Genomic DNA, 17620 nt, shown 5'->3' on the forward strand with positions numbered 1-17620 from the left:
TGCAGAGGGTTTCCAAGCTGTCTACATGAAAAGACGGCCTTGTAACGTGACCGGAAGAATGATGCATTGATTGGGTCCTTGTTTTTGTCTAATCAGCGCTGCTAATCCTTCGTAAAGTTAAAGGGTTCAAGAGGGAATGGGCTTCATCGATTGCCTTCATGCAGAGAGATTCCAAGCTGTCTAAATGAAAAGACGGGCCTTGTAACGTGATGATTATTACACCGTGCCAACGGATACATACTTACCTCTAAGGCAACCATTCCGAAGGAATATATATCAGCTGCACAATTGACAATAGTACCAGGGAGCCCTGTAAGAGAGACGATGAAACAAATAAGAGGCTGCATGAAAATGAGGATGCAGGTCAGGATTATAACACCAAATTTCCTTAAACCTATTTCCAGTCAGATTGGTTCCAAACTTATTCAGAAAGCTAATTCCAAGAGACTATTTAACTTTTGAAATGAGTTTGACTTTTGAAACTAAAATTTAATTCATATCCTCTTAACTTTATTAAACATTTATTCTCATATTTTTGTTATTCGAGGATCTTATTGCACCCAACTAGATTATAAAAGGAAGGAGCTTTGCAGCGGGTCACATCGCTAATTTAGCTATTTTATAATAAGATTGAAGCAAAATATGTTTATATCAAAGGTGACTGTGTTTTCTATATCATACATTATAATTTATGGCTACACACATTATGGTTGGCTATTACGGGTGACCCGAAAATGAACTGAGGGAACACACATGGCTGTAAAATGACAACAGGAATTGATATTAAGCTGGAAAGAGGGACAACACAATGTTCATAAGCCAGGTAAAATATACATATTAACAAATTTTGCATATAGGTCAAGGTGTACTGAGCAATGTTTAATGTTGAATGTGAACATAGTTGGATTTATTAGTTTGAGCAAGGGAATTTTGATTTACTTTAGTCATTTATATTAGAGCAATCTGCGTATCATAAACTATCTTCAAGTTATAAAAGGATACCTTTCAAGTAGAGGGAGAGGCCGTATCATCATCATTATCATCAGCTCATTCCACAGTAATGGAAAAGTGGGCGTTGTTAAAACAACTAATGGGGCTTGCAATAATGTTACAAATGCATTAATATATGTGCCTTATACAATTACATATTTGGAAAATAGAGAAAAATATTGTAATTGAAGATCAAGATGAAAGTAGATTTGTTTCCAAACCTAGTACTATCTTTACAATAAACCCAACATTGGTGCTTACAGAAACCCCAAGAAATTTGTGTTAAAGGGTTGAAGGTGAACTGATAGTTCTGTAGTGGCTTAGAACAAAAGGGATGTGTCATGGTTTAATTCTGGGTTGGCATAGAATTCCTGTCATAAAATGAAAGTGCTTCTAATTTCCTTAGGCTATCCTTACAGAGAATATCATTGCCATTGACTGCTCTCTCAAGTAAATAGAACATTGAATATAAAACATGTCCCTTTTCCAAAGTAACATGAAATAAGGAGATTGTGAATACCCAAGAACGGGAGCAAAAAGTTGGTGTACCATGGGGCATATGGCAAGACACTTAATCAAATGCTGAATAGCAGGACTACTTCTTGATGAAAGAATGGTAGCAAAAAGGACAACTATATGGAAATGTCTGCAAATAGGATCCGTATGATAAAGTTGTAGTCACTTCAAGTAATACGCCCAAGAAGGTGCTTGGATAATTTTGCACCCAAGTTGTTACCTGCATCGTATAGTGGTAACATTGACTAGAGGCAAACGTATGGTATTTAAGTGGTAGTGAAAATGATTACTTTAGCGAGAACACTTGCATAAAGTTTATCATAGGTGGTTTAAAAATGAGCGGGTACTTATGTCACAGGGTAGTCAAACTAGTTAATGGCAATAAGAAGGTTATGAGGTGATGGCAAAACGTTTACGCAAAGAAGCAACGAGAGTGAGTGAGATTCCACCAAATTAACCCAAGGAAGGTTTATTACACCAACAATTCCCCAATGAAGATGTCAACAATGGTAGGAAGTCACCTTTTTCTCTAACGGAAAGTATGTTAGTGCAGTTGAAGGCTGAATGAATTGGATAAATATGCAAATTCACCCTACCATATTCAGGCGACGACAGAGCCGAATACAATGTCTGTCCATCTAATTGGGAAGAGAACATGAAAATCAGTAAAGACATTAAGACGAGGTCGAAAGTCTCGTTTCTGTTCTGTGATACGGAGACAGGAAAAAGTCGATTTCAAATCGATTCGTTAAATCGTTAACTTTGGAGCAACAAAAAAACCTTTATTTTGTAAAAAAAGTATCGTAGAGCAAAAACGAGACATTCTGGCAAAGTTATAGAACGATCTGATGTTAGCTACAGGAAAGCGAGCAATTTTCATCGAGATTATTAAAACTGGGGGTTTTAAATAAAGTTTTAAGACTTTAAGTAGACTATTTAAGAACGCAATTGCTTATGTAATTAAGGCATTATAGTTTAACGTTAAATTAATTATTTTGTATACAAATGACGCCTCAACACCTCCATGTTAGGCGAAACGGGTGGACCCAGTATATTGCAGCTTGTATCGATAGCAACAAAGAAAAGATCATTACCAAATGTCCCTTATACTAGGCAGGAGTGGAAGCACCAGCTGTCATGGAACTTGTGGGTAACGAAGGGATAGTAATCTACGACAAAGCTCCGGAACCAGGCCCTAGTCCACTATAAAAGTGCGCCCTTTCTACAAAAATTCCGAGCAAGTTCCTTTTAAAAGCGCTCTTTAGGTTTTTTGGAAGGCTATATTTCAACGAAAACCAGGGGGTGTAGTCACCTATAAACTATCCGTTATCACTACCAATGCTAGAGGCAACTTAATATTTGCCTAACTCACCCAACAAACAAAAAGTATTAATTTTTATTTGTGTTACTTGAATACTATTGGCCAATCCAATGAAATAAAAAAATTGAAGAACATTCTTTTTAAGGTCCGAAATCAAATCGAAACCTGTTCAGGTATAACGAAACGTTGGTTGTGTACGATAAATAGGGTATAGTTATTTATAAATATAGTAAGTAAGGAATCTTGGTGTTGAGGTGCCATATTAACACACTTTTGATTGAAACAACAATTTGAAAGTTTTAACAACTCAATGTTTTATCTAAGCATGCTTTGGATCATTAGCAATAAAACACTCCTGTTTCAGCAAAAAAGCTCTGAAATATTTGATTATAATTCAAGCATCATAACACCAGCTTAAATAATATTACATTGGAAAATGGATTTTTTGAATTGAAGATTAATAATGTCAGTAATACAAAGTTGTGTGAAACATTTTCAGGGACATGCTAAGTTTGAAAGACTCTAAGCATCAAGCTATCAAAGGTTAAAGCTGTTGTGAAGTGAGAAGTGCAAATAAATCATTTTATGCATGTGCTGAAAATTCCCAATTTGTCTACATGCAAATGCAAAATGGCCGTCTCATGACAGATCGATAACAAAAATACGAAAAAAGAAATAAGAAAAGATGAAGGGAAAATAAAAACATGTTTGCAATAAAAAGTCAAAGCAAGCATAATGCTTGGGCTTCAAAAAAAGGAATGAATTAACATGTTAGAATTAATAATCAAATATACAAAAGGCGTTATGGGAATCTTTGACAAGAATTAAAGGTAAATTCATCAACAAAAAACTGAAATTAGTGAAATGAACTCATTTTAAAATAGGCAGGTAGCTTAGCTATACCTTTAAGACTGAATGGAATGTCAAAGAGTTATAAGACGCATGTATAAAAGAGCTGAAACCATACAGTTCGACTTAAAGTTAACCCTGAAGGTCTTATGAATATCGCGTGATTTTAAGCGTTTATGGGTGAAACTGCTGTTTACAAAAATCGTATAAGATGGTTTATGTAAATGGATAACAGAGGACTGATTACGTTTTGACTGTCACGACTTTTCTTATTAGGTGAATTGAAATTACATGCATATATGCATAAATTATGTTTAAAAAGCATTTAAAATTCACAGCTTTGTTGAACTATAATATATATAAGAAGACAACCCTAAAATATAAGCATTAAAACCAGCGTCAAATTAGCTAGGAGAAAACACTTTAACATCATCTCATATTATGGCATTCGTAAATGCCTTTTCACTTACGATAAAAGAAAACGAGCAAAACTAACAAGCTTTTAAGTGTTTAGCATCGGGTTTAGACTGGACAGACAGTGTAAATTGAAAAGGACATTCCCCTCTCCAATCTATCTGCGGCTCAAGAAGTACAAACAGCCAAATTTGGTCCCTGGTTTCAAAACAAATTAAAACATTAAGTTTGTGGAACTAACTCGTGAAGGTGTGCTGGCCAGTATTTGAGACAGAAATGACGTCTTCATTAAATGCTGGTGGAATCTATCATAGCATACTTGGCAGTTATCTCTTCTCCGTGTTAAAACTTCGCTGTCTATTCAAGGCTACCCCACCCCCTAAACTTCCTTCAAAACCCTTAATCGACAGCTCTTACTCCAAAACGCATAACCAAAACACATTCCTCCAAGCCCTCTTTTCTTCCATGTTCACTTGAGAGCCTTCAGATACCATCTTATAATCCCACCCTATTCTTTCCCATAATCCAGCTGCTACTCCACATCCCCTATACCCCGCCCATTACAATCCACAACAACCTGTACATGTCACCTCCCTTAAAGGCATTGAGTCATGATAAATAGACTGGGTATACCCTAAGTGCCAAAATCCGCTGAGTCACGATTTCCATGACTGGGATGCTATTGGTTGACCTTGAATTGGTCACATTAACTCACCTCGTACTGATTAACATAACAGTTTCCATCAATAGCAAGTTGTCAACAACGGATGCCAATATCACATGAAACAGCAGCGATCACGCCGAAACCAAATGACCCTATTTATTTAGAGAGAAAGCCTATTTATCATGACTCAATGCCTTTAAGGGATGAGTAAAACAGCGCTATCAGTACAAGTTTCTTTCTTGTTTTCGTTAATGATTTTACTTTCAGACATTTGGCAAATTGGACAACAATTCAGGTAAATTATTAGAGCAATGCACCATTGGAAACGCCCCATTATGTTAGTTAAAACTCTGAGGAAGTAGCAGAAGATTCAACTGTTAAAAGCTAGTTCACGGGAGATATTAATCATATATGAAAAAAGTCAAAAATTGAACAAGAGCTTCTTCCCGGTACGCAATAAGTGCACGCCACACGAAAAACAATCTTAAATGGACTTAATATAAATTCCTTAATAATGAGATGACACACTGGTTTAAAACTTAATTCTTCTTCATTTGTTAGGCAATTTTGATACTGCTAGACATATAAACAATTAATCAGGTACCAACAGTGTAAATGTTGTTGGGTTTCAATAAATACCAACATAATTTATCAACAAAAAGTATTTTAGAGATTAATTCTGGTCCTATTTTAAACCGATTTTTGGCCTTACCAAGCTGCTTAATCGAGCTTTGGCGTTACTTCTCATAGTAAACCTAACAATCAGAAGCTTTAAGGGGTACATTAACTTATGGTTAAATGTTTTAGGAAATCATGATCCTGGGTAGCAAGATATTTTCAAACCTCTTTTCTTCTTGCCTTGTCTTACATAGCAGAAGAAGAAGAAGTTTAAAGCAGAGTCAGGAAAACATTACGGTCGCACGGCCACTGACCGGAAAAAGGTCCACGAAAAAAAATAGAAGCTCCTATCCTATGACACACCCTAGCCACGCCCACTTTCTATTGTTTTATGAGGAAGGTTTGCCTTTTGGGATGTTTTTGTCTGGAGTAAGGTTAGCAACTTTTCGGCACTCTGGTTTAAAGCTTATTGATTAGCAAATCTTAGTTTATCCTACCTGCAAGACCAATATGTTGCTGTTTGCACAGAGAATAACATTGATTTTTCCTACAGATGTTTTTTGCAGCTAACGGACCAACCAAACTGGCCTAGTCATGGCTAGTTTGTAAGAAAGCATTTCTTTGTGAAAATTGGAATTGCAAAGCAGTAGAGTTCTGGACATTGACTGTAGCCAGTAATCTATTCTATCAATATAAGTAGCGCCTCTTTGTCTTACTATGAACACAATACATTTACAATGAGGTTTGTTTACGAAAAACCTTCACTATCTCATTAGAAGTTAGTACTTCAATGAGATGGTTTAACAGCCTGTACGCCAAACAGAAAGTGGCATCAAAGGTTTTGAGAAAAAAAACACTCACCATATTCTGGAGCGACAAAATGCATATTTTTTGCTTCCTGTTTGCATGTTTTCACGTGTCGATGTATCGATTCTGGGGCAACTGTAAATTTTGCAATTGATTTAAAATATATTCAACATTCATCCAGATATTCATGGAAAATATATAAAAATGTGCTCAAATTAGATCCAATTCGCTATACTAAACTCATCCCTTACACAATCTCTTTCTGTGAAGCTTTGTCAAATTTATAGCAAAGCCAGAACCGATATAAAAATTGTACTTACAATTCTTGATAAAACTATGAAGTCTTCATGTCTTAACACATGCTAGGTAGCATGTAGGACAACGTGTTAACCCTCGTAACCTTGCGATTCATACCCCCAAGAAACCTCCCCAATGGCACCCAGCAAATCACACATTCCATGTTGAGACCTACCTCCTAAAAACACTGACATCTACTTTAAACTGAGAGGAGAAAGATTGCAAAATCTCAATTTCTGGCCAGTACTTTAACCTAGAACCTATTTTTTGAAATTTTGGAGTCAAAATTTTGTAGGAGAGAATCTGGCATTTTTTTCAAATAAGGTCATTGGTTGAATTAATATCATTTTTGAAAAGATGAAGTCGCATTTGTCCATTAACTGAGAACAAAGACCATTGTCCTCAAAAATATTAAATCGTTTGTGTGTCCCCCCAGGTGTCCGCTATTGCATATGTGGGTGTACCAGCCTTTCCAAAGCAATTATTCTGAAGTTCTTGTCCAGCCTTTCCAAAGCAATTATTGAGACTTCCCTATTCTGAAGTTCTTGTTCAGAAGAACTGATGTTAAGTAATGTCATATCTTTGCCTTACCTGTGCCTATTTTCATTAATCCATTGTGCTGTATAAATATTGTGTCGCAGCTTAGGTTTCCATGGACAATTGGTGGGTCACAGCCGTGTAGGTAGCTGTTGACGAAAAATCCAAGTTAGATTCTATTCACACGAGGAACTCAAACTAGTTCGATATATCATACCCGTTTAAGTTCAACTTGGAACAACGAGGCTTAAAGTCCGAGGAAGTAGAGATTCATAGTAGAGGAGAAGGCATTCTTATGATATTGAGCATCTGATTTTCGCAGCAACTGTTCATGGAATATTATCAAGCAAGCATTGATTTTACGGAAAGTAATGTTTTGATCTTGATTGTAAGCATAAACTGAAAAATAGATATTAAGAACTTTCCATTGTGGAAAATAAACCAACCTCAGCGCTGATAAGATCTGTTTGCACCATCGCTTCCAAGCCTAGGGACAAAATAAAAAGTTGAGAGCAAAGTTATTGAAACAATGTGCATTAAAAAAACATTTAACCGTTCTAAACGAATTGAAATTACAATAAGATGTGAATCCAACTCGTTTACAGTAAAAACATAAAACAGGTTTTGTGGATAGCCATATAAACTGGGGGCATGAGGGCACCTCCCCCACGTTTTTGCAAGTGCCTGTTAAGCCTCTTTACAATCACAGTGCCCTTTTTGCTAGAACTGATACGTGACAAAACGGCCATGATGTAACCCCCCCCCCCCCCCCCTTCAAAAAGAAATTCTAAATGCTCTCTCTGTCACTAACCTTGAGAATAAAATCCTTTGGACAATGTAAAAAAATTTACGAGAAATTAATGAAAAAATAAAGAAGATAAATTGATGCTGCATATCTAGGTAGCATAATTGGATAGGCCTTACATTGCATATATTTCATGCGTTTGGTTTAGAAACAAGAAATATTTCAATAGGTAGCAAGTACTGCCTCTGACAAGCAACTAAATAGCTACAAAATATATCTGCAATTAATCTTTTAAAATTTCCAAAAAGTACTGAATTTTAATAACTTGAGCTATATGATATTTGCAGCTATATCTATTATGATTATAATCAACTAATAATCATAAATGTATAAAGGATTTATGAATGATGAAACCTTGAGATTCAGTGTCTTGTTATTTGACTTTGTCTTTTTCAGGAACTGTGTCAGTGAACCAGACGTCATGAATTCAGTGATGAATATAAGCTGTTTAAACAAAATATCAATGTTACATTGAAAACAAACAAGGGCTTAGCATTAACAAAACAGGCTCAAGCCAATCCTGACGAACAAATCTAAGGTTAGCATAACAAAATAGGCTCAAGGTCATCAAGGGAATTAGCATTAAGGCATAGGATACAGGACACACATTAATAACAGCAGTTTTTACTCGTTGAAGTGTATATCCTGTATAAATATTCGTCTTATTATTATTATTATTATTATTATTATAAGGCTCATTAACAATCTTGGCTTGACTCTGTCTTAACTCTTTGAAATCTTACAACAGTTCGTCATTTCTGCATTTTTAGTCCTATTGTATTTTGAAATGCTCCCTTGATAATATAGATGCCTACAAGGTTAAAGTGGGGCAAACTTTTGTGCTGGTTCAAATTCATTTTCCACTAATGTCGTTCATATATTCTAACAAGAACAGTTACAGGATGCATAAAAGTATAATCATAAAATGTTCCGCATACCCTTGGTTGATCATCTCTCATATCAACCCAGTATTTATGAAATTTGACAATATTTGGATGCTGAAAAAGATGAATCAATATTCATAATTGGAAGAAAAAGAAGATAAAGTGCCAAAAAACTTTAGGCAACAACAGGCAGATTGACAAACAAACATGGCTTACTGACAGTACAAAATCAAACAAAGCAAAAATAACATATAACTAAAACTGAATGCAAACACAAGCAGAGAACTACTCTACTCTTCAAAATCATTATAAATCAGCAAAGATAAGTAATAACAAAGAATAATGGATAAAATTAGAATAAGCCCAGATTCATCATTTCTAAAGTTCATCTCTAAAATGGTGAAGAATGGCATCCTGTGATTTGTTGACATTGTTTTATTCCTTTAATGTTGTTATACCCTTAATCTTAAGCAGTCCTTTTCGTGAGCAAAATTACGCGTGTGCGGTAAATCGCACATGTGAACAAATTGGCGCGTGCGATCGCACTTGTTAGAAATTTTGGAAGTGCCAACCTGATAAAATTGGTAAAAGGAGCAAGAAAGGTAAAAGCCACTCGTATACGTGCAAGAGCAAAACTAGATTAAATCAATACATAACAGATTAAAGTTCCTCGTCAGAAATAATCGAGCTATTGTCAGAATCGTCATACTCTTCATCGTCAGAAAAAATGTCAGCGGTCTCAACAGAATCGTCATCATTTTCTTCCAACTGGATAATTCGCACTTTTTGTGGTGGTTCAGATGTTTTGGTTTTTCTTCTTTTCATCAAATAAATTTCGACAGCCCTCTCGAGAATTTCTTCTTTTTCTCTTGCTGACCAATTTTTGTCATTTCCGGCAATTTTAAGAATCGATTCCATTCTTTTATGTTTTATGGAAAGCCTTCTGTCAGAAAGCATATTTGTGAGCATGCTAAATGCCCGCTCGACTGACGAATTTGATCCACTGACAGTAAACATAATTTCTGCGAGTAAACAGACATTTGGGTACTCTTTCCGTTTGTGTGTTAAAATGTGTTTCCATAAGTCAGCAGTTTCTGATTTTTTGAGCCATATTTTAACAAAGTTTCGCAGCATTTTCCACTCACTCAGAACCTTCGTCTTGTCGTAACCAGCAACGCTCAGCGTAGTCTTGGAATGACTTGCTAATCCTAGAATCATGGTGCTTACAAATTCCTTTTCTTCTGTCCAGGTTTTTGGATCAAACACACTTATTAGTGGATAAATCCCGTGTTCAAAATCCTGAAACCGTTTCTTCGAAATTTCACACAAATTGCCAATAACTTTGATCTTTTCTCTGCTGGCCTCCATCCTTGTGTGGTCACTTAAATGTTTCATGCCTTGAAATTCAAATCGAATTGTCTTGCGCTGATCAGCCTTTTTCAACGCTTCTCCAGCAATCAAAAAGTTTGATGCCAGAGAAAAACTGCCGTCACCTTCACATTTTGTCTGGAAGCGTGCCAATGAACTGTCAAGGAACTCATCTTCTGTGCCTGCACATTCCCGACAGTCTTGCAGTTCCAGCAAAGAAAGATCGATCGTGTTTTTGACATCAAAAGCGAGCAGACCTTCCTCTTCAAATATTTTAGATGCCGGTATCATCTTCTCCAATACGTCCAAGTATGCTGATGCAAGACAAAGCATTTGATAAGATTCAAATTTTGCCAATAGACCTTTGACTTTGCTTTTGATGCTGGAATACGAAGGATCGCCAAGGCAGTTTTCGTATGCTGTGATAAATGCAGGCCACATATCCAGCAATCTTTTGTAGGCTTTGCTTCGATGCCCAACAAATCTTGTTCCAGTGAGCTTTGACAACACATAATGTTCAATTCCTATCGCAGAGGCAGCAGCTTGGACAGCACTTCTGAGCTTTCCAGAGTTTTTCAAAATGTTAAAGTTTGCCTGGTAAAACTCGTCCACTTGCGCAAATTTGGTGTCTTTGAAGGCAGCTTTAACGGCAAGTTCTATCCTGTGGTTTGCGCAATGTATCTTTAACAGCCAATCTCTATCGTGACCAATGCGCGTCAGCAGTCCGGATATTCGCCCCATGTTTACATTGGCACCATCAGCTGTACAGGAAATCAATTTTGTCAAATAATCAGTCAAAGGAATGTCGCCTTTGGGTCCAAATATGCTGTCAATAGCCCTCTTGAGTGCTTCGGCATTGATTCCTCCCCATTCAGACATTTCTAGCAGAGATACAACAAAATAGACAGGAATTCCAAAGCGTTCGACTCTCACAAGCACCATTTCTTTGTCGGATTTCGTTTTCCTTGCTTGTGAACCATCTGAAAGAAGGGACATTGCATTCTTACTGGCAACGACGGCCGCAACTTTCTCGGTGACAGCTTTTGAAATGGCATCCAAGAATTCGCCTGTTGCTTTGCAATCATCCTTTCCTTCTATAAGCTTCACACCATTCATTCTTTGACACTTTAAAAGCAGCTTGAAAGTAGACAATGGAAGCTGTGGATTTAAAGCTAGTTCATATGCTGTGCGGATCATTCGGTTATATTCGAGTTGCTTTCTCGTGATAATATAGGCTTCTCGAGTTGCTTTCTCGTGTAGAATATCTGCCTGTGGCTGTGAAGGGCCAGCACCAAGAACACTGTCAGGGAATAGATTGGGCTCAGTTTTGGGTTTCCCCCTCTCAAGTTCAATTGCCATCTTATGACCAGCACTTTCATCCAGGTGCCTTGTTATCTACGAGCAGAAAGCAAATAAGTCTTGATGCTATATTTAGAATTAAATTGATTTGCAACGACGTTTCGGAAAATCAATTAAATAGACCTGTGTAGTTTGTACATACAAAGTTATAAATGAGCATCATATCTACTTCATAGATATCAATTAAACAACTAATTCTTAATGATAAAATAAAAAATCTTAATTACCTGATACTTGGTGACAACATTAGTTCCATCAATGAACGCTTTTGCTGATGCCTTTACACTTCCTTTCAATGTTGGATCGGCAAGGATAGTTTCTTTGTGCTTGGCACACAGCTTACACCAAATAAAATTAACAAACGTTTTGCCTTTTTCATCTACTGTTTTGTAACCAATTATCTCCGATTTGACGTACTTTTGAAAAGTAGAGAACTCAATTTTGTTGCCCTTAGCAGCCATCTTTTAAAAGTCGTCGTCACTCTCCAAAGTTACAAGAGCAAGTAAAAATTGTTTCCAACAGCCACTTGCTTCCAGGGAACAATTACGTTTTGACAGGAAATCAGTTATTACACTTAACATGCTAATGGCGACTTAGCTGAAAGACGAGCATTTCCGAACGCTAAGACAAAAGCCAAACATCACTTCCGAAAATTGGTAGAATCATATTGTTGTCAAAAGTGCTAATCAAGTAACAAGGAAAAAGTATAAACAATCATGAGACCATGGGAATTTGTTCTTAACAGAAAACTGCAAAATCACCTGTTTGCGCGTGTGATGAAAAGCACGCGCAATTTAACTTGCGCGTGTGCAGGCGTGTGCGGGTGCGATCGCACGCGCTAAACGAAAAGGGCTGCTTAAGTTTAAGAAACATGGAATCCTACTGCTTGTGTTAAATCTATATCTTTGCACTGAAAAATAGTCAATTATATTATTTTCAAAAGTTCACCAATTGGCCTACCATTATAAGAAACCAATAATAATGCTCTAAACTGGACATTTTCATTTGCAAACAAATGGAAAATAAGAAACTCAGTTTTTCTATTGATGTAAATGAATCATTTTGACTTACATCTAACTGGGTGAGATTCTCGAAAATTCTCTTAAATGTTGCCTGTGGAGAAGGAAAAATATGAGCATTAGAAAAGATTGAAAATAGATGAGCAAGATGATAAAAACTTGGATTTCTAATTTGCAGCTTTGACCATGACCTTTTCCCTTTATACAGGTGATCTGACATTTTACTACCCTTGCCATAGCCCTTGGCAAATTAAAGGCATTAAGACCACGCTGGCAAAATCATGCTTTACCTGCAACAGACAAGAAGAGCTTTTATGGAAAAGTCTGTTCCTGTAAATCGCAATACTCCCAAGTATCAAGAAAACCAAAGGATAGGCCCTAGTGCTGGAGGACCTATCTGTTAACAAATATTGTTGGACAGGTGATTGCTAATCCCTGAGGGCAGTTTGGTGCCCTTGTTGAAAATTCTTTGACAAAAGGCCTGGCTTCTCCAAACCAATTAAGGGTCCAGGAAAAACTTTTTGCTTGTGCATGTTTGCAAATATTTAGGAATTCCACTCACAGCTTCCTTAATGTAACTTCAAAAAGCTTTAATCATTGAACAGCACTACACATACACACTTGCTCTTGATAGCAATAAATCAAAAAAAGTATTTGTAGAAGTTGAAATACATATCTTCAACAGCAATGAAATTATGCTTAAGTTCAAACCAGGCTAATATCCTCATTGAGCATTCTTAAATAAAACCAATTTATAAACATCATTTGGCTTTAATCTGATACCAGCTTTAGAAAAAGCAGACATACCTCTTTGTTTTTCCAAGACCTTTTCTCTGAAAATAAGACCTCATTCCAAACAACCTCCACACCTTCTTCTGTGTCCATTGCCAAGTACGATGAATCGATACCTGGAACATTTTTCTGGCTTACCTATTGAATAACACAAACCTGGTCACATTACATGTGCAAAATTGTTTCATCCACATTTAGGCAATTAATATGTCCTCTGATAGTGCTCTTTTATATTAAGTGTGATCCATTCCCATTATTCATTCTAAATAAAAATTTGTGACCAGATTTATAATTTAAGTTTAAAGGCAACAGGATTTTGAAAGATAATTAGTAGAGAGTGCGGGAAAATGACCGACCCAAGCAAGGCTCGAACTCATGATTCTTGACTTTGTATGACCCTTGACTGTGTAACTGGTAAAAGAGAGGGGCAGTGCGGGTGAATGGCTCGGCCTTGGGTGTTGGCTTGAAAGCACGACGACCCGATAGCTCAGCGGTAGAGCACTTGACATACAAAGTCAAGTGTCATGAGTTCAAGCCTGGCTCCGCTTGGGTCGGTTATTTTCCCGCACTCTCTACAGAATTATAATTTCTAGAAGAAAGTTAGTCTAAAGTTGAAGACTGAACAAACTGTTACAAGACATTAGACAAATCAATCGCTATTAGAAAGCACAAATAGTAACTAATGAGAATAACACTTAATTGGAAACATCAAGCAGCTTGAAAGTTGTGCATATATAAAACAAGTCAGGAACCTGGACTGAAGGAGCATTAATTAAGTCCTCAAAAATTATTCTTGTATTGTTACTCTCCTGAAGTAGAGCTAAATGTCAGGGGGTTAAGGGCTTTGAATAGATGTCCTGGCTATTGTTGTAAGCAGGCATTCTATGCTATATTCTGGGCACCTTCAATTTACCTAACTATTTAGCTTACTCTGCTCTTTTCCAACAATTTCTAATGCAAGATTATGTTTAGTTCAGTTCAGCTTCAATTTTTTCATTTCCACTTCATGCAATTTATCATGATAATTAAACAAACAAAATAGTTAAATTACAAGAATAAGAAATATTATTTCAAATTTGCTCAATATTCGAATGAATAAATTACCTAAGCAATATTCTAGAAAAAGAAATGTATCGCATCAAACTTTTAGTGTTGGGAACAAGCCTTTCCTGGAGACAAGGGGTATAGCCCGCGCCCACGAAACCACGAATAAATTTGCGAGAGCTTTTTTTGCTCGCGCAGTTTTTCAAACCATATAATCCCCGCAGTTTAGCTTCCCAATATTTTTACTACTTACCGCTGAATATCAGGGTGTTAGGAAACAAAAAGAAAGAGGTCTTACATGTCTATGTGTTTATCAAATGCATTATAAATAGGAGTTTTCCGTTTCCTTATATAGGACATGTCAACAATTTATTGTATTAGCTGCTAAAACTTGCAATAGACTAGGAAATGTGTATGCACGAAAGGAACAACATATAGCGTGATCAATACTACAAATATATAATTAAAGTAAGAAATGTTACACCATGCTGTCAAATAGAAAACAATTTCTTTTCAAGTCAAAACATATAAACTAGGCATTCACAAAAATGCAACATTTAGCCTGCAAAACCTAACAAAACTTTTCAATATTCCAAAAAAGTTATATTCCTCTTCTGTTATGTTTTGAGGACTGGTAATACAACATTTAAAGGTAGTAATACACACAAAAATGCCTTCTTCATCTGAATAGTGCTTAGAGAATTAGCAAAGAAATGTATTTTTGCCTTTGTAAGTACCCAAATATAAAAAAATTAAAAACAATTTAGCAAGGGCTAAATAGCCCATGCAGCCAAACTGGTAAGGTCTTTTATAGACCATGTTGTATTTTTCCCTGGAGAGGCCTGGTTCGGAACCTCAAACTCAAAACTCAAAACTTTTTTATTCAGCAACAAACATACAAGTTTTAAAGGTATACAATTTCTAAGATTATAATAGATATACAAAAAATTACATAACAATGCTAGGATTGTCAATTTAAATTTTGCCAAAGACACTGAGGTTGATTACAAATACAAAATAACTTGGTTTATAAAATGTACATGAACATGTACAAGTGTATTGTACATGAAAAATATTAAAATTTAGATTTTTACGTGATTTGAATTATTTAGTATAAGAAACAGTAACAGAACAAATAAAAAAGGGAACAGTCTTCCGTTTGAAATTCGTTCTGTTGACAATATTGATCATTTAAAATCGTCATTAAAGACTCATTTATTTAAATTAGCTTATGATGTTATGTAATAGGTTTTAAGTTGGAAAATGTATAGAATATTGTATTATAATTATGCACTTTAATCATTATTATTATTATTATTAAGGGGGTAAAAATAGAAATGAAAAAGAAAGAAAAGAACAACTAGAAACTAACATGGAAGAAAAGATAGGGGAGGGAACACTGCAGTTAGTTTAAAAAATGGTTTGCATTGGAGGGGGGTTAAGCTTAACATTGAGTGCTTGACTGAAGATTCGTGATTTTCAATAATATTGCAATAACCACTTATAAAGAACTTTACTAAATTTATTTTTACTTGACATAGAACGAATTTCTAAGGGTATTTTGTCTATATTTTGATGCCATTGAATGAAATAAATTTTTTACGACATTCATTTGTTAGACACATGACAGACAAGATGAAGAAAGTTAAACAAAATGGGATAGAAAGTACCAGAAACGTTATCTGGAAAAAACTACCTTAAAAGCAATGTTTACCCTTTACGTTAATCAAAGGGATTGTCGCAAATTTTAAAATAATAATTTTTGGAAAGATGGGCCTTAATTTAGGCCTATGCAAAAATTATCAATTATATCGATTCGAAATTACCTCTTTTCTGTGTTTCTCCCATCTTCCACAAGGACTTGTCTCGACAACCTCTTCATCGTCACTCTCCGAATCAGGGTGCATCTCTTGACTAGGTGATGTTTTATCGGCCATTTTTTTGTTTTAATTTTGACACGTTTTCCATACACTTTCTCGTCAAGATGGCAATATAGGCCCTAGCTAGTTTGTAGATGCTCCTCCATGTCGCAAGGAGGCGGATGTTCCTTTCCTCCGCAGAGACAAGGTGTCACCTATTTTATAGTGTCATATTTTGTCTGGGAAGAAGTTGTTCACGAAAAGTGAGCACAATCAAAGCAAAATGACAGTTTCAGTTTTCAGTTATTTATTTTTAAATTCTCAACATACAATTTATATATCATTAATACAAAGAAATTATTAAACTAAACTACATAATAGTATAAATACAGATACAGGACAAAATAAATTGTACGAAGGGAATTCTTAAAGGAGGAGATCCCTCAATAGGTAAACTAATCGAGGAGAGACCTCCCTACTATTCTAGGACAATAATTTGACAGTTTTTGATGAGTTTCAATACAAAGTAATTGGCTAAAATGCACATACTCTTTTCACATAAAAATGGGGACTTTCCAACTAATTAAAATCAGCTGAATAAACTCATAATGGCAATTTAGCAGTTATACTAGCTTACTGGTTGATCCTGTTCAACAAGTGAATTTTAAGTTTCGATTTGAAAGATTTGAAAGATTTCGAGTTTTGATTTGAAAGACAAAAAACTGTACAGAACCATCCAAATTTTTTTCAGTCCAACCACGTCCAATGCGATGCCATTTGAAAGGTAAATATCTCATTCAAAACTTCTTACCTTGAATTGAGATCCGATGCTATTTTGCTCTCGTCAGACTTAAAGCTTCCCGTCCCTTTTCTGAGAATTTCTGCCAAAGATTTTGAAATTCTACATAATTTTATTCCAAAAAGAAATTTCTGTTTCATCAGTATTGAGCTAACTGGAGCATTCCCATGATTTTGGGCTATACTAAATATTAAGCTACCTTGATAATTAGCCCCAGGGCACCATCCTAAAGACGGAGGTATATTCGAATTTTTTCTACTTGGCTATAAAGATTACTGTTAAAAAAATTTCTCGGAAAAGTTTTGTAAAATGCTTTTGTACCTGTAATGGCGAGTCGTTAAAAAAGTCCCAATACTGAGACATGCTAGGGGACCTTTAAATTTGTATAAATTTTTGAGAAAAATAGTACTTTCTATATATCCTTTAATTTCAATTTTTTGACTGCTTTTTGGACTGAATTGGGGTGATTTTCCGGCACTCTAACGGTTCACACTAACCCATTCGTGAAATCTTTATTACATTTCCACTCTGGTGCTTATTATCCCGTATCCACTCGCTTAACTTTCAGCATATTCAACTGATGGTCATAAACGTGGGGCCTGGGGCCATGGCCCCTTGGACACCCCTTAAAACCGCCACTGGCCATGGTTCTTTAAAAAGTGGGTCTCTTTCAGTAAA

General features: G+C 35.8%; 2 protein-coding genes across 4 annotated transcripts in view; both read right to left on the reverse strand.

Moving 5' to 3' along the window:
- LOC135688758 (nuclear receptor-binding protein) overlaps positions 1 to 16298 on the reverse strand; it is a 37138-nt gene extending 20840 nt beyond the window's left edge. Inside the window, exons 1-10 of one of the 3 annotated variants that reach the window (XM_065205740.2) lie at positions 16111 to 16298; positions 13256 to 13378; positions 12501 to 12542; positions 8757 to 8816; positions 8173 to 8262; positions 7460 to 7500; positions 7068 to 7162; positions 6234 to 6314; positions 2103 to 2144; positions 246 to 310 (exon numbers count right to left, since the gene is read on the reverse strand). In XM_065205740.2, the coding sequence (XP_065061812.1) occupies positions 246 to 310; positions 2103 to 2144; positions 6234 to 6314; positions 7068 to 7162; positions 7460 to 7500; positions 8173 to 8262; positions 8757 to 8816; positions 12501 to 12542; positions 13256 to 13378; positions 16111 to 16221 (750 nt within the window). In that variant the 5' untranslated portion in view covers positions 16222 to 16298. Of the gene's footprint in view, positions 1 to 245; positions 311 to 2027; positions 2145 to 6233; positions 6315 to 7067; positions 7163 to 7459; positions 7501 to 8172; positions 8263 to 8756; positions 8817 to 12500; positions 12543 to 13255; positions 13379 to 16110 lie in introns of all 3 variants that reach the window. The other 2 variants (XM_065205739.2, XM_065205741.2) reach the window with 2 other exon arrangements.
- On the reverse strand, positions 8823 to 12487 carry LOC148959564 (uncharacterized). The gene has a single exon (XM_089110375.1). The coding sequence runs from the start codon at positions 11427 to 11429 to the stop codon at positions 9363 to 9365; it is 2067 nt and encodes a 688-aa protein (XP_088966501.1). The 5' UTR covers positions 11430 to 12487; the 3' UTR covers positions 8823 to 9362.
- Positions 16299 to 17620: the final 1322 nt, after the last annotated feature.

The sequence above is a fragment of the Rhopilema esculentum genome, chromosome 9, assembly GCF_057945365.1.
Source record: "Rhopilema esculentum isolate cy_ngs chromosome 9, ASM5794536v1, whole genome shotgun sequence".
NCBI lineage: Eukaryota > Metazoa > Cnidaria > Scyphozoa > Rhizostomeae > Rhizostomatidae > Rhopilema > Rhopilema esculentum.